Genomic DNA, 25,884 nt, shown 5'->3' with positions numbered 1-25,884 from the left:
ACCACAGCTGGACTCTGAGAGGTGACCAGGCTGCTTCTTTAAATAAAACTTGACCCAGAAAGATAAAGTTGAGAAGGTTCCTCCCTCCATGCAAAGTTAACGTCTCAAACTTTAACTTTGCTCTCTGTTTGACTGCCTTTATCCTCCATATTTTACAGTTATCGGCAGATATTTGATACCAGATCTCTGGCTGTATTTCTGGATGATCAGCTCGAGGCATTCTGCTTCAATGTGTTGATTCATTTAAACTGCATGTTGAGCTGAGCCAGAGCTTTCCAGACACTTTATTTTCACTTCGTCCGCTCGCTTCCCACATCAAATTCAGTCATTTTCAGGTAGAAGTGAGATTTCCCTACAAACAAACCAACTTGAAGACAACCTTCTAGGTGGACTTGAGATGACTTAAGCTCCGGCTGTTGCCTCCTCTAGTGATTGCGCCCCCTGCTGGCCCTTTTTTGTCTCAGCACTCTTTTACTCTTGTGCATTTTTCTCTCTTCTCTGTCCTCTCTCCCCTTCCTCCCTCTGTTCCCTGGGCAGATATCATTAGCACCTTGAGGCCAGATGAGAAAGCCGTCATGACTTATGTGTCGTGTTACTACCACGCGTTCTCAGGCAAGCAGAAGGTGAGAAATGAAATGGAAAAGGACTTCTCCAAACAATAACTGGATACCTGCCAAAGTGCCTGGCAGAGAATTAAGTCATTTTTGCCGACGTTCGTTTGTTGGCAGCTTACGCGTGACTCTAAAACACCGAATGACACCAAAAAAACCGACAATATGAGCAATTGCAATACCTTTTTAAGAAAGTCAAAAATGTTGGACCAACATTTATCAGGTGCACACAAACACGACTCCATATGAATGATGATGTTCCTCCGTATGTTCACATAGGTAACACATTATATTGTGTGCCTTGAGTTGCTATGATTTCATACATTTTTGTTACAGTGGGCGGGAAACCAAACCCTCAGTTATTCAGCGCCTCCTTATCTGCCCTCTCTCAGCAGCGTATTGATCCTCTAACCTTTCCGCGCTGCCAGCATGAAGTTCTTACGTTCCCGGTGGAATACATCCTGCCAAAGACGAGCCAAATCCGCTAGAGATCTCTGCGGAGAATAATAGAGACGTATCACACACACACAGGATATCCGCTACGCCTTCTGTACTTAAAATCTTTATTAGGATCCACTTCTTAATGGAGCTGTTGAACCTCCCGAGGAGCAGGAGTCCGGAAACCACTGCAGGCTGGCACAGAGTTTCACAGCGCTGGCATGGATCTCGCATAGAAACAGCGACTCCTCTTCCGTCTAACACCTCACATTTTCCCCTCCAGGGCAGAATTTACCCACAAACACCTTCACTCTTACGTTTCCTTGTTGGCCAGACTTGGACATGAAAATCCTAACTTTGCCTTCTAAAAAAAAAAATGAAGTGTTTTAGTTGCATTACATTAAAAGTAACCTTAAAGCTGCTCTCTGATAGGATTTGTTTTGCCCATGTTGTCTTTACAGTTTGTCTAAGCTGCCCCCAGGTGGCAAACAAATCTGTTATTGCAGGTTTTAGTGCATAAATAAAACGTAAGAGAAATTACTTTTTAACTTTATCTGTGACACACAGATCAAGTCAGGAGATGTGTCACTTCTGTCGTCCGTCTTGGTTTGGATTGTAGAGTCAAAATTTGCGAAAGAAGTACATTTTACTGTGCAGTTGACAGAACTGAAAGTAATTTGAAAATAGATTTTAAAAAACGAAACATATTGATGATGCATGAGAGAATCAGACGAGCGCTGCCGTCGGTCCACTTCGTCTTCACCGATCAACTGTCATGGTTTTTTTTCCCCCTTGATCAATCCGTCCACTGTCCTCTGTCCTCCACCTCTGATGTCAGGACAAAGTTATTTCTTGAAGGAGGTCGTGGCTGTCTGTGAACAGAACCAGCGTGCAAACATTTGCTCACAGAAGCACGACCTGCACATCCCGGCTCTCCTTTTAAGGCAGCTCGCCCGCCGCTCCTGTTGGAGGCCCCCGCAGCATTTCTCCCGCCGAGCCAAGTTTCCCCCGTGATCCTTCGACAAAAGCAGACTGGAAGCAGTCCTCTGTGGGGAAAGCCAGTCTCTGAGTTATGAGATGGGGTGGGTGGGGGGGGGGGGGGATTCAAGCCCGTACGCTCTAAAAGGACACCACCGTGAGGTTATACCCCCTTTTTAGTCAATTAAACTCCTTGTCAAGCTTTCTTCTTTTAGAGGGAAATCGATAATGGTGCAGTCTGGGTTGATTCATGACAAGTTGCTCGTGGATTTAATTGGATTTTAACTTCAGCGCTTTGAAATACTGCAGGAAAGTTTTACATCGAGCTGAATATGCAACTTTTCCCGAGCTCAAATCCTCCAGACTTTGTGCATGTTTTGCTTAAATTTCTCTATTTTTCTTTCCTCTGCTGCTGTTCTCAATGAACCTTCCTGACCACATCTACTCGTCTTGAACCCAACGGGTTAACGGGCTACATGTTGTCATGGAAACTCTGCCTCGCTCATGCATTGCCAGGCCAGTGATGAGGACCGACAGGCCAATGTTAAGGAGGTGTTGTGTCATGGATGAGTCCGTCCTTATCCCCACGGGGAAGCATTTTTATTCTCGGAGGAGCCTCGCTCTCCTGCTGTATGCCCACCGGCTCTCTGTACGTAGGCTGAGAGGCTGAAGCAACACACTGCACTCTATGAAAAGACTGCGGCGCCCCTTCACCTGACAACAGGTACAACGTGACACGATCAGTCCTTGTCATCGGATGATTCACCTTAAGACATTTAGGTGACGTTCACACAGTCCCAGACAGGTTTACAGAGATAACAGAGTTTTTACTTGCTTGCAGCGTCGTTGCTGAACCATTGCGTCATTTACAAAATGACTCCTGTGGGAAATCTCTTGCGCTTGTGCAGGCAGTGCAGATGGATGGATGCAGTTATAATTACGGAACTGAATGTAAATGTAAAAACAATGTCCTGCGTTGAATGTTTAGTGAAAGTACAGAAGTACGAGCAGCAAAATGTACATGAAGTACCAGAAATAAAAGTCCTGTTACTGATATATGTTTTATTTGATATGACATTTTTAGATCCTTTATTCTGATGGATAAATGGATGAATAGCATTTTGCTGTAGCAGGTCAAAGGAGCTGCTGCTTCATATACAGCTGGTTCGGTCAAGCTGGCGGTCGAATCCCCTCACAGGGTCTCAAGTAAAATCACACGAGTTGTGAGATGATTGAATCAGTAGGAAAGAAGTTTTACACTTCTGTAGTTCTTTGGAAATGTCAGCTTTAGCGTTTTACTTCTTTGAGCGATACAATGTAAATTAAATCGAAGTATCTAAGAAGATAGACTTCTGAAACCTGACAATCAGCCCGAACTAGACGGTAATATATTTATATTTTTGCCGTCACAAGCCATAAAGTTTGGGAGGCTGTCGTGGCAATTTTGTAATCCCACTCTGACGACAAGGAACGCGACAAAAGTCTCTTCCAGTGTTATTAATGCTCAGAACATGTTCGGGTTCTAATATGTACACCGATGAGAAGCCGTTCTCTCTCTTTATGCTGTGGCTTGGTCCTCTCCCTCTGATGATCGAGGCTGCTTCTTTAAGTTCGTATCCTTCATGCCTTTTGTTCTCGTGGGCTCATTGTAACTCAAAGGTCAGGATCTTCTGGTGACATCCAGGTGGGCAACCGGGCCAAGATTCAGTCAAAGGTTTCATAGCACAGGATTCAGCACGTTTAAGCACAAGGGACGTAATCTCCCTCACAAGCTGTTCTAATCATTAGATTATGTGTTTTAAACATAAAAGATCTAAAAAGTAAATACAGCCGTCATATAAAACTAAAAACGACAATATTTAAATCTGAAGTAGAAGTATAAAGTGGAAAGCCCAGAACAGAAAGTGCCTTCACTCAGCTCTGCGTCTCACACCGTTTCCCTCGTCTTCCAGGCAGAGACGGCGGCCAACAGGATCTGCAAGGTGCTGGCGGTCAACCAAGAGAATGAGCAGCTGATGGAGGACTATGAGAAGCTGGCCAGTGATGTGAGCTGATGTCTGCAAACATGAGACTGTTTGTGTGATGTGTTTATCCAAAATAAATTAGCTGATATATCTTTATCGGATTTTTAAAAACGCCTCAAAACCTCATATTGGTCAGGCTTTATTATTCTGACGGTAGTTTTGTGATTCTAAAAAGTTTAAGATGGAAAATGGTCAGCAGCATTAAAAATAACATATTTTAAATGAGATACAACTTGCAAAAACACAAGTATGATCCTTTTTTGATTCAGACATAAAATGTTACATTTGGTTGCGAGAAATGAACAGCAAACCAATTCTCTCAATCTGTCTTCTTTTTCCCCTCGTTTCACACATTGATTACATCCACTACACATCATACACACATCACTACACATCATACACACATCACTACACATCATACACACATCATATATTTCCCCTTTTCCTTTTATCTGCACGGTTCTCCTTTGCATCTACCTCTTCTTTCCCTTGACTGGTACATGTTTTTCCTCCATCCCCGCTCTCTTATTCTCACCCTTCAACACACACACACACACACACCACCATCAACACCCCAGCTGTTGGAGTGGATCCGTCGCACCATCCCCTGGCTGGAGAACCGCATGCCCGAGAACACCATGCAGGCCATGCAGCAGAAGCTGGAGGACTTCAGAGATTACCGCCGCCTCCACAAGCCGCCCAAAGTGCAGGAGAAGTGCCAGCTGGAGATCAACTTCAACACCCTGCAGACCAAGCTGAGGCTCAGCAACAGGCCCGCCTTCATGCCCTCTGAGGGGAAGATGGTCTCGGTAGGTTCCATCCAATTTAAAGCTACCTTAATCAATATGTTGATGTGTATACAAGCAGCTGTTTCCTGCTGCTCCCAAGTGGCCAAAAAATCTGTTGAAGCAGGTTGAACAGCGATCGTATGACGTATTAAAATGCACAGCATGAACTTGCACAACAAAAAGTGAGAGAACAGATAAAAACACCAACAGGAAGGTTGATTTTTGGGTTCCGCTCATGATTGTTTCTCCTTTGCCTGGTTGCAGGACATTAACAATGGGTGGGGAAATCTAGAGGGAGCCGAGAAGGGCTATGAAGAGTGGCTCCTCAATGAGATTCGCAGGCTGGAAAGACTCGACCACCTGGCGGAGAAATTCCGGCAGAAAGCAGCCATCCATGAAGCTTGGACTGAAGGTACTGAGAGGAGAAATACTCACTGTCTGGATATAAAGATCCGGCTCCTGTGTTTTAGCCTCATGTGCCTCAACCTGGCTGCTAAACGCCACAACAAAGTCAAATGGAAATAAAAGCCTTTATGTAATTGTCCTTTTTGTTTTAGTGTCACGAAACCAGCATTATAAACGGGTAAATGTCATTGATGATTGGATTGAGATGCATCTTTTTAGCTTTACTTTTTGATGTCTCCCCCTGCAGGTAAAGAGGAAATGCTGCAAAAGCACGACTACGAGACGGCCTCTCTGTCGGACATTAAGGCGCTGCTGAAGAAACACGAGGCCTTCGAGAGCGACCTGGCTGCCCATCAGGACCGAGTGGAGCAGATCGCTGCCATCGCTCAGGAGTTAAAGTAAGCTGTGATAAACAGGAGCCGGCTTTATGGTGAAAAGATTGCGCCGCTGCCTTCTGTTGATAAATACAAGATGAAATAGAGTGAGTTAGGTTGAGGTCTGTTCTTCCGTGGTTGATTGGTTGTGTCGATCTTAAATGGTTTTCAGTCAATTATTATCTTTAGAATTTTCCTCGTAAACATCAAAAGTCACTCTTGATCTCCGGTTCACTTGATTTGCAGATGTAAATGATGAAACACTGCAAAAGTGAAACACACACCTGATGAGTGACTCAAATAAATCCTTTAGGGGCTTATGGAAATGTTTAACACCATAAAAACAAAAGGCAAACAAAGACACAGCGGCATCATAAAGGCATTCAAGTGCATCGAAGAAAGACACCGGCAGAAAACAAGCAACGCTGAAGTAAATGAAGTGAATGATGTGAATGGAAGCCGAGGTGATGCAGGTAATGATTATGAATCTTTTGTTCCCTCGTCTGTTTGTGCTCCAGTGAGCTGGACTACTACGACTCCCCCAGTGTAAACGCTCGCTGCCAGCGGATCTGTGACCAGTGGGACGCACTGGGAGCTATGACCCAGAAACGCAGCGAGGCTTTGCAGGTGGGAATAAATTAGCTGCTGAGTTTCTAACATCTAAAATCACTTTGTTATCCCTGTTTTTAAGTTCCTTCTTGGTGCTGGTTAGAGCAGAAATAACAACACATTCTGAGATGAACGTGTTCTCCCTCACAGGGAGAGGCTGCGAGGAGATTTGAATTTCAGGATTTGCTTTTGCCTTGAAAATCCTTTTTAAGTTTGGAGATTTGCGATTTTCTTTTATTTGTGAAAATGCAGTGTGACGCTAAATCCATCCGTTTGTGCCCCAGCTCTCTGGAAGATCATGAATAAAAATGAATTTCACCCACAAACACTTTTGAAGGTCCTCTTTTAAAGCCTGTGAGTTTGTGTGGTAACCTTGTGTTTTTACGCTCGACAGAGAACTGAGAAGCTGCTTGAAACCATTGACCAACTGTACCTTGAGTTTGCCAAAAGAGCGGCTCCATTCAACAACTGGATGGAGGGCGCCATGGAGGACCTGCAGGATACCTTTATCGTCCACACCATCGAGGAAATCCAGGTGATAACAGAAAGGACTCGCAGGGACCCCAAGCCGGCCAGCCGTTTCTCCCCGTTTCCAGTTTATGCTAAGCTAAGCTAACAAATGACCATAAAGAAAAGCTCCAGTAAATGTTTGAACAGCACCAAACTGAAGATTTAAATGATACATGAGCTTAGTCTCTATTCCAAAACGTCCAGAAAATCGCTGTAATTATTATCTGGGCACAATATCCATACTGTACCATATAACCCGTTCCGGTGTCCTTGTGATCTCTGGCACCGGATGTTGCAATAAGAGCAGAAACTAGACTCTCCCTCCCTCATGTTCCAGTTAATGTTTTCAAAAAGCACTCGTACGTTAAAGTTCGGAAGACGGAGGAAGTAAATTGCTCTTTTAGAGAGAGAAAAAAAGCCTTTATTGTTGATTTTGTGGTTTAAATTTTCATTTCCTGTGTTTGTGTGCGTTGTGCCTCAGGGGCTAAGCACAGCCCACGAGCAGTTCAAAGCCACGCTGCCAGAGGCCGACAAAGAGCGCCAGGCCATCCTGGGCATCCACAATGAGATTGCCAAAATTGTGCAAACCTATCATGTGAATATGGCTGGCACCAACCCCTACACCACCATCGACCCACAGGAGGTGAACGCCAAATGGGACAAGGTAATTACAATCAGTCATGAGCAAGGAAAGACTCACTTCACGATGGTTTTTAATCTTAATTTATCCGAAGAAGATCTAATGCAGCAGTTTCGAGTCTGCATGTTGCAGACAGTTCTTTGGTTTGTTTGCCAAAAACATGACTGATATTGATTTTCTCATCGAACTCTCGGCAACAATAAGCGTATTTCACTAATATGCTTTACCGTAAGATCTTACAGCCTTTAAAGGGGACACATCATGAAAAAAACAAACATCTGCGTATTTCCACTCAAAGCTTGAGATCTACTTTTGCAAAGGTGCACGGTATGTTTTTTGCAAGCCAATCGGAGCAGACGGGGCTTTTTTTTTAAGGAGGGTGCCTTAAAGAGACAGGCGGTAAAACAGAGAGTGAATACAGGTATATTCAGACACAGTCTGAGAAAAAGAGCGTTTTTGAATATCAAAGCATATAAACATGTTCTAGTAGAAACCCGAAATACAGGTGGGAACATAAAAATGTCCCCTTTAATAATTTTTCACCGACCTATTGTATTATTAAAGGCAGCTGTCTCTGTCGTGAGTTGAAGCCACTCTGGTCTATGTCCGGTCTTACAGTTACATTAAACGAGGCTCGCTGCTCCAATCACACCTGTTTCTGCCAGCCCAAACCTGGCTACAATAACGGCACAAGAGTTTTGTTTTCATTTTTAAAACTTTAGCAACATCCTGTTTTACTGTGGAGAGAATTTCAGTGAATGCATCGTCCTAGTTTCAGTCCGCCCTCTTCATTAAAAGTCACATTGATAACACGTTTGGGTTTTTTCATGACTCTGCCTTGCTGTAGGTCCGGCAGCTGGTGCCTCAGCGCGACCAGGCTCTGATTGAGGAACACGCACGGCAGCAGAACAACGAGCGTCTGCGCCGACAGTTTGCCAACCAGGCCAATGCCATCGGGCCGTGGATCCAGGCCAAGATGGAGGTCAGTGTGAGCGGAGCCGACGGTCAAATGACCAGGTTAAGAGGTCACAGTGAGTCAGTGCAGCCTGTGTGTGACTTAGTTAGTTTGGAAGTATCAGTGCATTTTTGTGCTGACTTATCTAAGTTTAAAGTAATGTGCTCACCGATCAAAATATAATATTTACGTGAATGCAATTCTTTTAAACACATGCGAAAACAAGGCTGTTAATAGTCAAAGTGGCATCACAGGATTTGCACTCCATGTAACATGCAGCATACAAGTCAAACACCGTCATTAGATATGATAAGAATATGTCTCTGACAGGTAAAGAGGTCAATCTTATCGTGTCCTCCACTTTGCAATGACTCATTCTTACTAAATAATCTGTATTCGTCTCTTGCAGGAAATCGGCCGCATCTCAATGGTGATGCACGGCACCCTGGAGGACCAGCTGACACACCTACGCCAGTACGAGAAGAGCATCGTCGACTACAAGCCAAAGATCGACCAGCTGGAGGGAGACCACCAGCTCATTCAGGAAGCCCTCATCTTTGACAACAAGCACACCAACTACACCATGGAGGTAAAGAGCTGGAGCCAAGCTTTAAATATATCGCCGGACATTTGAGATTGTTGTTGGTCTGTTTGACCTCCCATAAGGTACTTCTTAAATATGAATACATTTACATTGAACTGTTTGTGTGAATGTGAGCCCATTCAAGGGACATTAGTAGAAGTTTTAACCATTTAGCCTCCACTGTAGCTGCCCATTTTTTGCTCGGAGTTTCATGTCAGGTGTTACATCTGAATAATTGTTAATTTTCTCCCGAAACAAGATGAAAATGCACTTAATATCAAATGATCATTTCTAATTTTTACGAATGATCTGAGCTTCTGAGCACAATGTTTCCAGGTCCATCCTTGTAGCTGCATTAGTACCAGGATTGTTATTGTTGACTAAAACCAAAATGTTATTAGTTAATTGAAACAAAATAAGAATTATATTCTTTAAGAAAGTCTAAACTGAAAAACATTTTATTTCCAGCCTGTGTTTGACCCAGAACCAATGCCTCTGAGACTCTTTCACTATCCGTCTCTTCCTTGAACTTCCTGTTGCCTCTCACTCCTCTGCAGCACATCCGCGTGGGCTGGGAGCAGCTACTCACCACCATCGCCCGCACCATCAACGAAATCGAGAACCAGGTCTTGACGCGAGACGCCAAGGGCATCACCCAGGAGCAGCTGAACGAGTACCGGGCTTCCTTCAACCACTTCGACAGGGTCAGTACTCGTCACGGTGCAGACACAAAGCAGCAGGCGGGTGAGAGGTGCTGCAGGTCCTATGCTGCTCATTTACACAAAAAAGGTTTCGTGTTATCATAAGAATAGTTGGACATTTGGGAAATACGTTTATTTGCGTTCTTGCTGGGAGTTGGATAAGCAGATCGATCACATCTGTCTGGTACATATAAAGTTAAAGCCAGCAGGTTGTTGGCTTAGCTTAACTTTAAACAGCCAGCCTGGCTCCGTCTGTCCAAAGGTATCAAAGCCGACTTATCAGCACCTCCAAAACTCAGTAATTAACACGTTGTATTTTGTTTCTTTAGTCGTACAAAAACCAACGTGTAAAAACATACATTTTCCATGTTACGGGGGTTTTGTGCCAAAACTATTTCCTGGTCGTGAGCAGTGACTTCCTGGAGTCTGCTGATTTATCAGTGAGCCCTTTGAGTGCCAAGTGTTAAGCTGAACTGACCGTCTGCTGGCTCTGGCTTCATATTTTAGCGCACAGGTATGAGAGTGGCGTCAATCTTCTCATCTAACTCTCAGCACGTAAGTTTATTTCCCAAAATATTGGACTTAAATGGGTTTGTCTCTTATGTATTTAGACTGCATCAACAAAGCAAAAGACGTTCAGGTGAGAATACATCAGTTTGTCGTGTCGTGCTGCCAGACCAATCCTTTAACGACCCTTCAACCGGAAAACATGGAGTGTACAGTTTGAGTGTGTGATGCATCAGGCTGTGTATCGACCTTACTGCTTGGTTGAAAAGGGACTTTCAGTTCGGTGACACAACATTCATCTTTAAAAGCTCGGGGGGGCTTTCAGGCAGATCAAGGAAAGTGGCAGCCAGAATCAGCCTCGTGCACCAGAGAAAATCTTTTTATTGTGTAATACAAGAAGGTTGGCATTAAATGAAATGAAAACAGAGCAGGTAAAATAGGAATGGAGAATCTGTCCATTGAAGGCTGTCTCGATACAACCTGCTTTCTTTACCCCCCCCGCCTCCAGAACATAGTGTTTACACTGGGGCTCACCGTGTCAGAAACAGCACCAATTATGGTGGAGTTTTTATTTAGCTCCTCCTCCTCCTCCTCCTCCTCACCCCAGCTCCCCTGCTGACTCCACCATTACCTCATGCATTTTTCCAGAGCTGGCCTATTGTTAATCAATACCTGAGGTTGCGGATCGGAGCCCACAGGAAGCCGACCGTGGACCTGAACTTGTGCCTTTGTTTCATATTTCATGAGGCTTAATGCTTCCCTCTCCAAGGCTTTCAGCGTGACATGTGATGGTTGGTTGGCGTGAGGGGGAAGGTGTGTCGAGCTGCAGCACCAGACTAATCCGATGCATTGATTAGAAAAAGGAGTGATTTTTTACTTTAGCTTGATGGGGAAAACATTTAGTCTGTGCTATATTGGTTTATAGTCAGTGGCTGTGCTGAAACAATGGTTCAATTCATCAGTTGGTCCATCAATTAGAAAACAAATCAATTTTGAGTTTGTCAAGCAAATGAATCAAACATTTGTTTATTTTAGCTTCTCAAATTCTAGGATTGGCTGTTTGTCACCTTAGTGCAGCTTGAATACCTCTGGGTTTTGCGCAAAGCAAGTTATTTGAACACGTCTCAGCTTCCAGGGAGCTGGGACTGTTTTCTCACATTTTATAGATTAAACAATGAGTCGAATAATCAGGAAGATAATCAACAGATGTATCCACAGTGAGAATAAAACGCACAAAATAACGCCTTAACTTTTACTATTTGCTGACATCTTATAGGCCGTACAATTAAGAAATAAACTGAGAAAACAATCGGTCGATCAAATGATGAGGAAAATAATAACTGTCTGTGTCTTTATATTTCCGTGATAAGAGTATGTGGTGAAATGAATTGTACATGTTAAATGAAGCATTTTGCATTGATGCTGTACACAAAAAGGTAAAGAGATGTGATGTTCAGTGCGCGTACCATCGGCGGTATGAATCACCTCACCACGGGGCCCCGTAGTCTGCCTGCCACACTGCACATTAACTCCTCTGAATGCCCTCGCCCAGCATGGCAGCACTGCTGCCACCGTGTGTTAACCTGCCACATCCTAATGAATATGCACTGTGTTCTCTGTCTTCTATCTTCATGCATGGCCCTCTCCCTTCACCCCCCTCACCCTTCATCCCCCTCACCTCCTTTTACCCTCACGTGCATGGTGCACTCCCTCCCCAAACACCACCTCACCTACCTCCCCCGTCACTGACACCGCTGTATGTGTTGCTGCATGGCCTGTGGCCCCCCCCCCCCGACACCTCTCCTCGCCTGGCACTGGCCTCCCACACCCCAGGACCACTCGGGCACTCTGGGTGCGGAGGAGTTCAAGGCCTGCCTGATCAGCCTGGGCTTCGATATCGCCAACGATGCACAGGTACTTCATCGTAGCCACGACCCCGCTGTCAGAGATTTAACTGGTTTCTTTCTTTTTTTTTTGTACTGTCCCCCCCTGTACTTCCTATTCTCCCTCTCTTCCCACCTTTACTCTTCATCCCTCCTGTCGAAATTTCCATTTTGATTTCCCACACATTGCGACGTCCACGTTGTGGATTATCGCGGCTTTCCTCCTTAATTCTACTCTTTGTTCATCCTATTCTCTTCCGCTCATTTCCCTCCGCTATCCCTGCCACTCTACATCTTCCTCTTCCTCTTTGTCCATCGCTGACCTTGTAGAAGAGATCAGGAATCATGGACGCCGAAGACTTCAAAACCTGCCTTATCTCCGTTGGTTACAACCTGGTAAAGCCATGAGCGCTCCTCGAGTATGAAAGTTTGTTTGTGTGTGATTAAAGAGAGCAGTTGGAAACGGTAATGGATAGACGGAACCTTGATTGTTTTTAGATTTTATTTTAGATTTTGATGGATGTTTTTTTTTCCCATAGAGCTCCATAATAAATGGAATATGTTACAGAATAAATTATGGATAATTTAAATGAATTTAAAACTCACTTGTGTGATATGTATGTTTTACTCTGTATGTAGGATATATGCCCTTTGCTGTGTGTTGTTGTGACTGAGCGTCACAGTTCCTCTCTGTTGCCACCAGGGTGAGAACGAGTTCTCCCGCATCATGAGCATAGTGGATCCCAACCGGATGGGCATGGTCACCTTCCAGGCCTTCATCGACTTCATGTCCCGCGAGACGGCCGACACGGACACTGCCGACCAAGTCATGGCCTCCTTCAAAGTCCTGGCGGGGGACAAGGTACAGCCGTGTGTTGTAGTGGAAATTCCTAGATTCAGCTCCATGACCACCAGAAAAAAATGAGATCTTAAAGCCAGTGAACTCTTCAGCTACCAAATTATTCATTAAGTCATTGATATCCTACAAAAATGTATTTCCGACCACTAGAAAGAAATAAGAACCCAATTATACATTCTTGATGTTACACATCCATCAGAAATGGAGCCGCGTGGACATCTCATTGCACTCGTTTCCTTGTTACCTTGAAATATCGAAGTCTCTTTGGCTTGCTAGATGTTTGAAATATGTTGAAAGTGGCTGAAAGCTGCAGACACATAACAGAGTCTTTTGAATTCCATGTCCACGTATAAATATTCACGTATCAAAAGGAATTCTAAATCCAGACACTTGCTTTTTATATTAAACTCATTTTATTTCCCTACGTTCTCACCATCTGCTCCATCTGCATATAGAATGTATTGATTGCATAAAGCTGCTATTCTAACGTGACAATTTAATTTTTCTCATCCTTTGACAGAACTACATTTTAGCCGACGAGCTGCTCCGGGAGCTGCCTCCAGACCAGGCGGAGTACTGCATGGCCCGCATGGCCCCCTACACCGGCCCCGACGCTGTGCCCGGAGCCCTCGACTACATGTCGTTCTCTACCGCTCTGTACGGAGAGAGCGACCTCTGAACACTGTCAGTCGTCCTGACTCGGGACCACCAGCCTACCTGCTCTGATCACCGCCTGCCCCTTCACCAAACTCCTGTCCTACTACGCTCATTTTTTGTATGTCTCTGGCCTTATCTTTTTGTCATTGTCCTCTGTCTCCTCCTCCTCTTCCTCCTCCCCCCACCTCTCCAGCCTCCTCACTGCTCCCTCACACTCTGTCTCCGTTGTATTTGCTTCCCACGCAATGCAGCAGCTCTCCAGGTTTACAAAGAGGGAGAGAGAAAAAAAATGTTTTCTGTTTTTATTTTCTTGTCATTGTTTTACTTCATAAAATGAATAAAGTTAACATATTTTATTATACTGAACAAAAAAAAAGGTATTTTTCTTCACCCGATTGAAAATAAGATACAAAAATTGTAATAAAGAAAAAATTGCTCTACTTTCTTTTCTTATTCTCTGTATACTACAGGGATCACTTGTGGTTTTAATGGATGTGCTTTGACAGTTTGTGCATTTAGCTGACTCTGAAAAGTAAATGCCTATATCATAAAACTGTAGGCAGTATGTGTATATCCCTATGTCCCTGGAGAAGCAAGCAAGCAAGAACAGAACCCACACATTAAAATGATTATGGTGGCCAAAATACTCCCACATGAAGTTAGTTATAACCTGCGTGATGTGGACTTGAGGAAACTAGAACCCGGAGTATCGCGGTGGTGGTGTGTTTTATTCCTTCCGAGTTAAATCTGTGGGGACATTTTCTTCAGTCCGGGACTTAATTCTGTTCAGGAGTTTATGATTATGTGAGTCAGGATTTGGTATGTGGTAACATACCACTGTCTTTTTCATTTTCTGCAGTCCAGATACGCAACATTACTTTACACTTTTTACCTTTTTCTTTTTTCTTTTCTTTTTTTAAACTTTGGACTGTAGAAAATGTCTCATAGAAAAACAAGACTAACTTTGGGCCCCTCAAACAAATCTGAAATTAATTAAGTACAAAAAACTAATTGTCACATTAAGAGCCTGTGGTATGGGGGTCTCCTCACCAGAGGCAGTTTCCTACTTTGCTCAGTTGGTTATCCAGCCTTGGTTCCGCCCTTAAAGGTAGTTCACGCACACACAAGTGCTGCAAGGCTCTACTCGGACAAATTAAGTGGAAACACCTGACTCGGTCAGCAGGAGTGTGGACTGAAACCTGCGGCTGCAGAGATGGTAGGGACATATTAAAAATGTTGTATGTCATGTGAAATAGTCGGCAGAGGTTTACAGTGTATGTGCTCGCAGAAAAACGTTAATGTATAAAGTTGAAGATGCAATTGTTCAAGAGACACGGCAAGTAACGAGGAGAAGACACAACGAACCGTGTGAAAAGAAAGCATCACAAGGAGAAATCCAACAATGAGAGGAGTTTTGATATTTATTAATATTTTCTGGTATTTCTTTCTTTAAAAAAACAAAATGCATTTCCCATCACTGAGACCGACACACGCACGGGAACCTTCGATCGCGTCTTCACAACTCTACGGACAATTTAGTGCGTCGGACCGATTCAGGAAGCGCGTCCTGGCGTTGACCTGCTCATCTGTAAAATGGACTTCTAGCTGGAAAGAAGAGTCATGTTTAGCCTAAAGGCGTTGCAGAAAAACAAAACAGTCAAATATGGAGTCCCTATGCTTGTAAGTATCTTATATTCTACGTTTCAGCATCTCTACTAGCGTTTTATAAGCTTGTTAGCTGACACTTGCTAGCAATGTAACAGTTTCGTAATATATAACGCGCTGTCAAACGTCAAGGCGGCTTATTTTGTCCTTTTCCTGTTATTGAAGTAAAAATGATCCGTACAGTTAATTTATTTTGTACTTTTTAAATCCTTGTTTCAAAGCACAATGTGTCACTAGCTAAGTTAACTGTTAGTGCTGTTCCTCACCTCATCATAACCAGCTTTTAGTATTGCAAATATTGATTGTCTTGTTTTAATGGAAGTTTAAGAGTATGTGCTAAAGGGTAACGTTAAAGTAGAGGTTACCCAAACTGATAAGCACCAGGATTTATTTGTTGTGGCAACCTGTGCATGTTTAATAGCTTCAAAGCAATAGGAAGTTGTCCATACACACGTTCAACTCCAACGGTTGCTGTCAAATATTCATAACAATCCTCCACGACGCTGAAGTTGACAATTTTGAGCGACCGATTCTCTGTGTTTTGGCACAACTTATTGTTAGGAAAGGGTTGTAGACACCCTAGGTAAAAAAAACACTTTTAGATTTGTGAAAGGAATACAATTTCACAGCGTTTTCTCCTCCCTGACAACAATAGATGAGGTCTATCCTACGAACCTAAACATGTGCACTGGTCAAACCTGAACTTTATAATCAAGTAGACTCAAATAAAAAGAAGAAACATTCCTTTATTAGTCCCACGGTGGGGAAATTCTTCTCTGCATTTGACCCATCCATGTATATATAGGGAGCAGTGGGCTGCCAATGACAGGCGCCCGGGGAGCAGTTAGGGGTACGGTGTCTTGCTCAGGGACACTTCGACACAGGACACGGTGCAGCCGAGGATCGAGCCGGTGACCTTTCGGTTGGCGGACAACCCTCTCTACGCAGTAAGCCACGGTCGCCCCCCCCCCCCCCCCCCTAACTCATTAAAACACAGTTTCTGATTTCTAAAACCTTTATTCCACTCGTGAAAACCCTCCAAACCTTTACCGCGTCAGACCAGGTGTTTGTCAGACCTTGACTAGATTAACGAACAGAAGCTAAAAACTGATTAAATCAAAGTCTCAGAATTGAGATTGCACTTGTTATCTTCGGTAAAATAAAGGTTTCACAAATCTGAAAGTGTTCTTTAAACAGCATGAAGGCTTTATCAAAGACGTCGAACACTCCTTTATAACAAGTGGTGCAAAAGGAATCGGTTGCTCAAACTAGCCAATAAAACAACCGTCATTTTTGTAGATTTTGTTTTTTTTGATGGGTAATTTTTTTTTCTGTACGGTAAATTGTGCTGCTGTTAAATTGTGCTGCATATATTTGAGCTAAATAATCTTTTTCTTGGATAAATAATGCTTGAATGACAATTTAGTAAAAAGTTCTCATGTTTAACTGGGCACTAGTGTTACTGTGTCTCCTTACAAACGTCTTTGAATCAAGTGCTCTGCAATGCCCAAACATCAGTCACCGAAGTATTTTGGATTAAATGAACTCACCATATGTGCTCAATCTTTTTTCAGTTGCTCGTAGTTGGAGGTTCCTTCGGCCTGCGGGAGTTTACACAAATCCGATATGATGCCCAGAGGATCAGAAAAAGGGTTTGTAGTAAATTAACTCTTACGTTACACATATTTGATGGAGAGTTTCTGTTGACTAATGTGACGGTAGATTAAGTTTCTCCCATTTCCACCATCACAAGAAACCAGTGGACACTCACTACTTCAGTGGTCAAAGGACACGGACTCTGTCCAGCCGGTGTGCAATGACTCCTCCCAGTGGTTACACACATAGTTGCACGTGAGGATCACGATTTTATCCGAGAGGAAAATGTAAAAATAGCACTCATAGAGATGTTTGGGACTGCTGGGATTTCAAAGAGCTATGTGGTTTATTTTGGGTTATCCATCATCAGAATTAGATGCATTGTCTATCCATCATTTAACACACTGCAGGCACACAGCACTGACGGGCTTTTCTAATGCATTTAGTGAGAACAAGCTCAAATAATTCATGAAATGACAGACACAATGCATTAGAATGACAGAAGACCAGCCCTTGATGAGAAGGCATCGCAATCTGATGAGCTGGCTGCGAGGGGAAGTGGCTGTTTTGTGCTATTTCACTCTGACAAACGCCGATGCACGTCATGTGGGTGGGAGCATCTTTTCTTATTACTGTCCATGTGAGGCAGCACTAGACTGTGGCTGACGGCGGTGGAGGGAGGCAGCGTGCCGCTGGCAGCGTGCCTGTGCGGCTGCCCCCACACGGCACGCTCTCTTGTGACGGGCGGCCTGCGGCGGACCGAGCCTCTCTCCTCTCAGACCCCGTGGAGCAAAGATTCAACTCGGCCCAGCGTGTGTGTGTGTGCACATGCAATTGAATGCATGCAATATCTAAACAGTTGTCAGAATGCACATGATTAAAACCACTCTTGCGCGTCTTACTTGGAGCTGTTGTCAGACGATTCCATTATTTTGTTCTCAAATATATTCACCCGTTTAAATCATTAAAAGCGCTGTCTAAGGGTTAAGTCACTGTATGATCCAATTAGTATATTCTCTTCAACGATGTAATTTAGCCTGGAGGAAGAGATGAACTTCAAGGCCTTTTGTCCTCCCTGTCCAGGTTTGGATGCTCCCAGTTTGTTTTTGAGGTTCAGTCTTGTGGCAGTTGAAGAAAAGCTAATAACGCCTCCATAGCCGGTATCGCACTAATGACTAAGCTATAAATTCCCCCGTCTGAAGGCTGCAAAGTATTCTATATATTATTTATTTGCTGTAGTAATGTAGGTCTAATTAAAAATCAATCATGGAATTATGAAACTCATCAGTTACCCGAGTAACTGCGGCATTATTGCTGTGAAATATTAGAACTCATTAAAAGTAATGATTCAGAATGGGATTCATTTCAGTCCTATTCTCGGGCAAAATCAATTTGAATTGCAAAACCCAGATAGCACCATCGGACTCTCTCCCCCAAAACCCTTTGACACATCATTTCTTCAATTCAACTCAATTTATACATTAAAGAAATGATACATGAAGAAGAGGAGGGGGAGAAGATGCTTCAGTCGAAAGCTGCAACGACACAAACCCCTCAAACAGTTTTATTATTCTTTAATTCACACAGTGAATGCGTGACTTTCTATCAGAAAGCTCTGTATCGTAACAGTTCTTCTCCTCGCTCTCTCTCAGCTGGATCCTTCACTGGAGGCCAAAGTGGACGTCCAGAAGCAGTCAGTCATGCTGGAGGAGGAGTACGAGGTAAGGAGACAGAAGGCCGGACGCCCTGAGGGAGAGTAGGTGAAGAAGACACCCGATCGTTTAAAGACAGGGGAACTGCACACAGTCTCTGCTGGATGTTGGAGTGTCTGTTTCAGAAAGTTCTACTCCGACTCAGTTCTACTAATCCAACGTCAGAAAGATTAAGATGTTCCTCAATCTGAGGAGGCGTACTGGCTGCTTAATGCTTACCTCCTTTCCCTGTGTGACCACACAGATGGTCCGAGTTCTCTACATCTGGACATTTCAGAGCATGTCTTGTGTTCATGTTTTCAGAGTTGGGGGAGGGAAACAAAACCTCCTGTAGAGTTTAATCTTTGTCTGGTCCAACATTGAATTGTTGCCATCCTGACGTGTAAAGCTCATCTCCTGCTGTTGCATTTCTGTCCTTTCTGCAGAAGATGAAGCAGGTGAATATGGAGGAGTGGAAGAACATCCGTGGTCCTCGTCCCTGGGAGGACTCCAAGGAGTACCAGGAGCAGCAGCGCACCAGGCAGAATAAACAGGACTGAGGACCAGGCCCGGCAGGTGGAGCGGACTGAACGCACACCGCAGCAGGGCGGAGCAGAAAATAAAGGGGCGGAGTCTCGTGGCGATGCCGCCGCTGAGACCCAATAAGCCCCGTCGCTGCAGCTTCATGGGCACGGATCCTCGACTCGCGTGGTCTTGGTTTGCGTTGAACTTTGCTCATTGTTCGTAACAAGTTGCGGGCCCTTCTGGTTCTAACGCATTCAGAACTACAAGTGGTTAAAATGACAGCACATTGAGCCCAAAACCTTCATATAGGTTCAAGGATGCATTGATCTCTATTGTGTTGTACACGGAAAATATGTCTGTGTATGATCTCCATGTCTCAATAAATTATGTTCCATTGATCCAAATTGTTACTTTTACCTTTTTTATTGAGTTTCTGAGAAAAGCTCGTAGTCTTTGTTTACACCAGTGTTGCATTGATTTACCAGTTGAGAGTATAAAAGAATAAATAACACAACAGTCCAGCCTCTCCTCAGGCTTTATAGGCCTCGACAGTAATCTGTTTCTCTGACAGTTATTATTTTGCAACGCGGTGGATTTATTACGTTTATAATGGAAATGGTATTACCTTTTTGCTTTGCTTTTTTTTTTTTTGGTTCGACAAAGCAAAAGAACATGATTTTTGCTGCAAGTCTTGTACGTGTAAGTAATGTGTGTGTGACTGACAGATAATGTATGTGCTGCCTCGCCTCGTTCACATTGGGAAATAGGACGTGATGAATATTCTTCAGGTGGAGCGGTCTGTATGAAAGTGTCCTGGGATACATTTTCCGTAATCACATTTTGTTTTATGTTTTTTGAGTCACTTTAATACCCGCTGTTTCTCAGGAATTGACGGGACACAAACAGCTCGTATGTGAGGATTATTCTATTTTTGTGGTGATGGAAATGTTCCTGCTTTGTCGTCGTGGTTAAAGAGTTTCAGGCCGAGCTGCCATGAAGCAGCCTCTAATCCACCAAACAAAGTTAATCAAGTAATTTGTCGCAGAATCGGCTGATCACGTCTAACCTTTTGTCGTTCTGTGTTGATAGAAACGTGTGGTGTGTGTGCTGTTTATGAAGAGGCCACTCTAAAGTTAGTCGTCACATGTTGGTGCATCTGTACTCTTAGAGGTCAATCACACACTGATCCACAGGCCTGCCCCCGGGCTGTTTGTGATTAGATTGGTACTGTCTGAAAATCAAAACTGCAGCCAAGACACTGCTGTTTGTAACTGGGGGAAGTAGAAATCCTGAAGCTGCATTCCAAATGGCATACTTTTTACTTTGAGTAAGTGCTGCAGCTGCCCTCACAAAGTACATACTGTAGCATGCAGTATGCATTCAACAAACTACCTCCTCAGAACATGGTACCTTGAACTTTGACTCTCTTCCTCGTATATCTGCTGCAGCCGTAGTAGAACATCTTGGTATTTTTGACATACTATGTGTTGTGCAGGCTGGTCCAACAAACAGCCAGGAGAGAGGATGTGGCTTCTGTCAGCTGCAGTGGTTGGACTTCTAGATAATACCCAAACACTCATCTGCTCTCAAAGGGACTATTTCTTTGGTATAAAGTAGTTCCAATGAAAACGGTTGACAAGGTGGATGTTTATTTCTCTTTTGATGATTTGAGTGAACTGACCATTACGCTAGTTTTTCCATATTCTGCAGAGGATTAGGTGTGTAGAATTAGCTTATATGATAGCTGTGTATTAAACTATCAACTAGCGTAACCTCCCTAGTTGTGCAAAGCAATACCGCCTCACGGCTTCCCCATGGAGCCTGCTTCAAATCAAGCATGTGGAGGAGACTTTAGAGCGCTGAAGCAGATATGTTGCAGCGCACTGCGGTTCTTTTATGGCGATGCAGCACGGGTGTAGTCGTCGGAGGCCAAAATGGGTCAGTCCGGGGGGCTTCGCTATCGTAAGAGAGCTGTCGGGATGCACGATGAGCTCTAATTTGAGGAAGGTCCAACCCCTTCACGTGCTGCTAAATCTTTAATTTGAAAATGCAAGAAAACGCCATAAAATATTCATTGGACACGGCTAAGAAAAGATGAAATAAAATTCAATATTTACTACTGCGTTCTACGAACGGGAGAGCTAATGAGCTCTTGGAAACAAGAACCATGTAGCCGGTTGAAACGCTGACTCACGACAATAATCCCTTGCATTTTTTTCCAGGGCCCCCTTCTAGCTCGGGGGCCCCTGAATCAGTCCGATTTTCACTTCTATTTTGCGGCCCTGCGGTCGGTTTTACATATGCCGCCAGATCATCACAGCTCTGATGTGGAAACACTCGGCAGAAGAACCAGTCAGCTCTCAGTCTTTTTGGCCGTTGATGAATGAAAAGTTCTTCCTCCCGAACAAACTCTCTCACACACTCCAGATGAAGATGAATTACCACTGATGAGGAAGATTACAGACATGATTCCATGAGAGAAATACAAAATCTTTAATTCTGTGAATGGACGGAGGATCCCCCAGTGAACCCTGACATTTATTTCCTGAATTGTTCCTTTTGTAAACCTCTGGTTTGAGTGTTGCAGTTGGTTGTCAACTCCCACTGTACAAGTGTTCCCTGTTTGTAGTAGCTCTCTTGGTCCGTACACAGTGTGAGGCACAACATGATCGAGTAACTTGTGTGTTGTCAGTTATTTAGCACTGTACACCAATTAGTTGATTAACTTCACCGTCAAGTTTGATACTACACCCAATCTGTTTGATCATTTGGAATAATGTATTAATTGCTGCTTCCAGCTCCACATATCTGCTGCTCTCTTCTGTTTAGATCATTGTAAATGGAATATCTTTGGTTTTTAAACTCTTAGTGAAGTTGAAGACATTGGAATTTGGGGAGTTGTGATGGTCATTTTTCGACATTATCTAAAATGTTATAGACTATAATGATTCATTGGGTAAACTAATTGAGATAGATGATAAAGAAAGAATCCTTCGGTGCAGGTCTGATGTACAGTAGGTGTGTATTTCCTGTGTCAGTCCGCTGTCAGATGAAGCTGTGGTCACTGACGCTTTAACCTTCACGACATCTACTGACTCACAAAGAGCTGCACAAAGAAACAACAAAAAATAGAAATTCTTCTGCATGGAGGGAGGGAGGTGAGCGGGGAAATGGCCTCTGTGCTTTTTTTCTCTCTCTCTCTCTCTCGCTCTCTCTCTCTCTCTCTCTCTCTCTCTCTCTCTCTCTTTCATTTAATGTCTATAAATAGACAGACGCTTGGCAGCTGAGGGGTAGTCCACGCAGAACAAACGCACCCCCTGGCTGTTTCACTTCATTCCCCACATAATGAGCCATACGGAACGCGCACAGATCGCCGCCGTCACTTCCACTTTCCCCAGGACCGAGGCAGGGGCCACACGTTGCCATGGAGACGTGGCTGTTGGGCAGTGCCCCCCCCCCCCCCCCTTCGAGCTGACCCCTCCGCCTCGATCCCTGTCTCATCCACGTCTTCCCCTACTTTCTGACTCTCTCCCCTCCTTCCTCTCGTTCATTCAGCACCATAAGGCACGGGGGAGATGAGGTGATGAGCGCGGAGTCCAGTGTGCTACACTCGTCTTCTGCGTGCCTCTGATGTAATGGAGTCAGTGCGGGTATCCCTCTCTCGCGCATCTTCCTCGGCGAATATATTCCGGCCCAGTGAACCACTGAATGCTCAGCTCCAATGGCTGCAGCTGCAGAAGGGGCACTCTCCATCGACGGGCGATGCTATATGTGTGCAAACACTGGTCTCTATGGATCTCATTTGAGCTGCAGTGTGAAAGCCTCGCACCTATCTGCATTGCACTCTGGATATCTGTAGCGTGTCAGGGTTTTATTTGAGGGGAGGATTTATGAGTGCAGGGTAGTCGAGGTTATTTGGCGTTATATGAAGAGCACCCAGCTCTTCTTCTCACATGATTATGCCTGTATGTCTATGATGGGATGACAGTGTTTGGCTGGATACAACAAGTATTGTTTTCACCTCGTGAGTCTGTTTGAGTGTTTTTATATGTCGGTCTGTGTGTGACAGTGTAGCAACCGCGCAATCCCGACACTTTACAGGTGTGTTGTTGAGATCACAATGAAGTTGGAAGATGTGTGTGGTCGGAAGGAGCGCGCTTGGCCTGGATTTGGCGCGTTGGTTGGTCTGATCCCATCTCCAGATTGTCTGTAGTTATTAATGCAGCGGCTCCCGGCCTTTCTGGCTTGTGGTCCTGTAAAGTGAAGCAACTACTTGCTTGACTTGTCTTGCTCGGGCTATTTGATCTTAAGGAGTGATGAGGTAAACATGGTCAATATTACAAAAGAAGTCAGAAAAAGTGCGTGTGAAGTTGCCGGGTTGGAAGTGTGGATTTTGCTCCCTTTGCCCGATGGTGTGATCGCATCGCAAGATGGTCCGTTTGTTTACGAGATAAAAGGAATCTCCTCTAATGCGATGCATGTTTTTCCAGAAACAATGTCCTAGTTTACACTAAAGAAATTGTCCCTCTGAAATCTGTTGACGGCGTGTCATGGGGATTACTCAGAGCATTGTTGCTCCCCAACTCATCCAAGCTGTGCCGAGGGGTCGTAAGTCGACATGGATTTGTATAAACGGGTTTACAGACACAAGACTATTGCTCCAGAGTAACGGGGGGCACCTTTTGAAAAGACTTTTTGCTTTTGAGAATTGTGAGCTTCACAAATGAAATGCCATTCACCTGCATCACAATGTCTCCAAACTTGGGCAAATAAAACCAAAACCCATGTGCATGACCAGACAGCATTGAACTTGCTGTGTCCCTACACACTCCATGCGTCGTTTAAAGTGAGTCCTCAAGGGGCGGTTGGTGCGTTGCTCTGTGTCTGACCCCCACCAACACACCGCCCTCTAAACACACGCACTCAGCGGTGATAGGAAGTGGCCCTCCGGCTTTGAGGTCTTTAGATCCTGATGCGAGGTGACGCTTTACCGTTCTCATTTCACAGCTTCACTGTTCATCACTGACCGTCATCAGCGGACGTCGCCCAGGGTTGGTGTCAGTGTTAAGTCCCCCGATGACCCCCCCCCCCCCTCTCCCCTCTTTCTCTCACCAGCCGGGCCCAATGTGTCACCGCCTTGCCTTTACTCCACTGAAGTTGTTGCAACTCCAGCCTACAAATTATCAGCATGTGCAGAGTGCCGAGCGCAGCGGTGAGAGACAAAATGCAAATCACAAAGTGCAAGAGCAGCACTATTCTCTTGCGCTGTGCTGCATCGTTCCCTGCTCCAGATTCACTGCCGCATGCCAGACGTTTTGATGAAACGGATCTAGAGAGGCCGCCGTCATGTGAGCTGTGGCGAGAACAGGAAAGGAGGGAAATACAGGAAGGAGAGGTGACGTTGCTCTGCTCCCAGAGGTTCAATGCAACCAGTCTGTTCCAGGGCTACGGCCATCAAGCCGCCCGCCCTTGTAAGTGCCGCTGCTCTCAGTGGGAAGCACAAGCAGGCCTGGTGTGTTGATTACGAGTATAATCCATTAATCATCACTGAACGCTTGGAGGACTTTGATGAGAGAGGCCAGAGCAGGCATTGAATTCCAATCATGTGATGCATGCCGGCTGCAGGTAGACTGCAAGAGCTGGCGTGCACCAGTCTGTCCTGTGTGTTTCACCGCCTCCACCCTTTCTGCTGCAGATAAGAAAACTTCATTAAAACATCCAACCATATTCTCCATTCTAATTCCAGCATCACATCGAGAGGGAGTGGAGGACGGAGGACCGGGGTGGTGGGGGCCGCCTGACCAGATCGGTCCGTCTCCTCCCTCCCGTCCATTTTGGGAAGCATTTTGTTTTTGAATTTCATATTTGAATTTAACAAGCATGGAAATCTGAACACGCTAATACGATTCTGTACCACAGTGCCGGACTATGTAATTAAAATGGGATCCAATTGATTTTTTCTCTCTCCTGCTTTGCATACAGGCTCCATCCTTAAAGGGAAGGGACTCTGCGTACTGCAATAAGATGTCTGCTCCGAGTCTATCCATGTTGTTTCTGCGTGGATTCATGATGATTCATTATTGATGAATCGCTAATCAGTTTTAAATATTTTACATATTTGACTTACAGTTTGGTTTGCCCTGTGACTTTTAGGACTTACTTCCACGAAGCGTCAGGCTTGTATGATCCTGTAATCGGAGGTGGAGCAGTGTCAACATCCTCCCGTCTCTGGGGCTTTGTGTGTCTGGTCAGCAGCGGTTATGGGTGATGGTGCTGCATCAAGGACTGTGAGCCCAGTGAAGCTTATTATCTACTGGCTAGTAATGCATCTAACTGGGGAAGGAAGATCATTGGGTTGTGCAATGCAACTGCAAGAAGAGAGATGATAGCTGTGTATCAAATCTCACGCTAGTTTTAATTAATTTTTGCTTTTAGGACGTACTGCAGCTGCCCCTTACAAGTACGTACTGTTGCATAGGTGGTGTCTGTCAATGAGCTGCCATCAGGCTGTCTGTCAGTCTGTGTTCACTCTGCTCAGTCAATGAGATGTATCTTCTGCTGCACTGAGGATTGTGGGTCAGAACAGCTAGAAAAGCTGACTTTCATACTGCAAAGTGCGACCGGATGCAGTATTCTTTCATCCTGGTGGTTATACTGCATTTGACATACTACGTATTGGGACAGTAAATACTTACTCATGCATACAAATTATACTAAATAGTATGGTAGTATGGGTTTGGGAACACACCCAAAGAAAGACGGGAGGGGAAGTGTGTTCAGTGACTCTGACTCTGGGGTTTAAAGGAATAGTTTGACATTTTGGGAAATACTAATTTGCTTACAGTTAGCTTAGCTTAGCACAAAAACTGGAAACTGGAGACAGGG

The 25,884-nt window shown here is 44.4% G+C and overlaps 2 protein-coding genes across 6 annotated transcripts in view; both read left to right on the top strand.

Annotated features, from left to right (window-relative positions):
• actn1 (actinin, alpha 1) overlaps positions 1-13,962 on the top strand; it is a 43,288-nt gene extending 29,326 nt beyond the window's left edge. Inside the window, exons 8-22 of one of the 5 annotated variants that reach the window (XM_079286350.1) lie at positions 538-623; positions 3,980-4,072; positions 4,630-4,860; positions 5,104-5,251; positions 5,492-5,642; positions 6,137-6,245; positions 6,622-6,762; positions 7,219-7,401; positions 8,225-8,359; positions 8,742-8,921; positions 9,473-9,619; positions 11,957-12,037; positions 12,337-12,402; positions 12,710-12,868; positions 13,386-13,962. In XM_079286350.1, the coding sequence (XP_079142476.1) occupies positions 538-623; positions 3,980-4,072; positions 4,630-4,860; positions 5,104-5,251; positions 5,492-5,642; positions 6,137-6,245; positions 6,622-6,762; positions 7,219-7,401; positions 8,225-8,359; positions 8,742-8,921; positions 9,473-9,619; positions 11,957-12,037; positions 12,337-12,402; positions 12,710-12,868; positions 13,386-13,544 (2,069 nt within the window). In that variant the 3' untranslated portion in view covers positions 13,545-13,962. Of the gene's footprint in view, positions 1-537; positions 624-3,979; positions 4,073-4,629; positions 4,861-5,103; positions 5,252-5,491; positions 5,643-6,136; positions 6,246-6,621; positions 6,763-7,218; positions 7,402-8,224; positions 8,360-8,741; positions 8,922-9,472; positions 9,620-11,956; positions 12,038-12,336; positions 12,403-12,709; positions 12,869-13,385 lie in introns of those variants that run through there. The other 4 variants (XM_079286349.1, XM_079286348.1, XM_079286347.1 and 1 more) reach the window with 4 other exon arrangements.
• A 1,104-nt stretch (positions 13,963-15,066) lies between these two features.
• cox16 (cytochrome c oxidase assembly factor COX16) lies at positions 15,067-19,397 on the top strand. Its single transcript, XM_079286364.1, has 4 exons — positions 15,067-15,202; positions 16,762-16,839; positions 18,436-18,504; positions 18,921-19,397. Exons 1-4 carry the CDS (start codon positions 15,143-15,145, stop codon positions 19,032-19,034), a joined length of 321 nt encoding a protein of 106 aa, XP_079142490.1. The 5' UTR covers positions 15,067-15,142; the 3' UTR covers positions 19,035-19,397.
• The last annotated feature ends 6,487 nt before the right edge of the window (positions 19,398-25,884 follow it).

Source organism: Melanostigma gelatinosum (genome assembly GCF_949748355.1).
Source record: "Melanostigma gelatinosum genome assembly, chromosome: 16".
In the NCBI taxonomy this organism is placed as follows: Eukaryota; Metazoa; Chordata; class Actinopteri; order Perciformes; family Zoarcidae; genus Melanostigma; species Melanostigma gelatinosum.
Note: the sequence above shows the minus strand (reverse complement) of the source record. Positions and strands in the feature narration are given on the sequence as shown.

Excerpts from the sequence above, each read along its gene's own strand:
- cox16 (XM_079286364.1), top strand. The coding sequence starts at position 15,143 with ATGTTTAGCCTAAAGGCGTTGCAGAAAAACAAAACAGTCAAATATGGA. Across the intron at positions 16,840-18,435 it reads CCCAGAGGATCAGAAAAAGG|CTGGATCCTTCACTGGAGGC; the intron begins GTTTGTAGTAAA and ends GCTCTCTCTCAG. Across the intron at positions 18,505-18,920 it reads TGCTGGAGGAGGAGTACGAG|AAGATGAAGCAGGTGAATAT; the intron begins GTAAGGAGACAG and ends TCCTTTCTGCAG.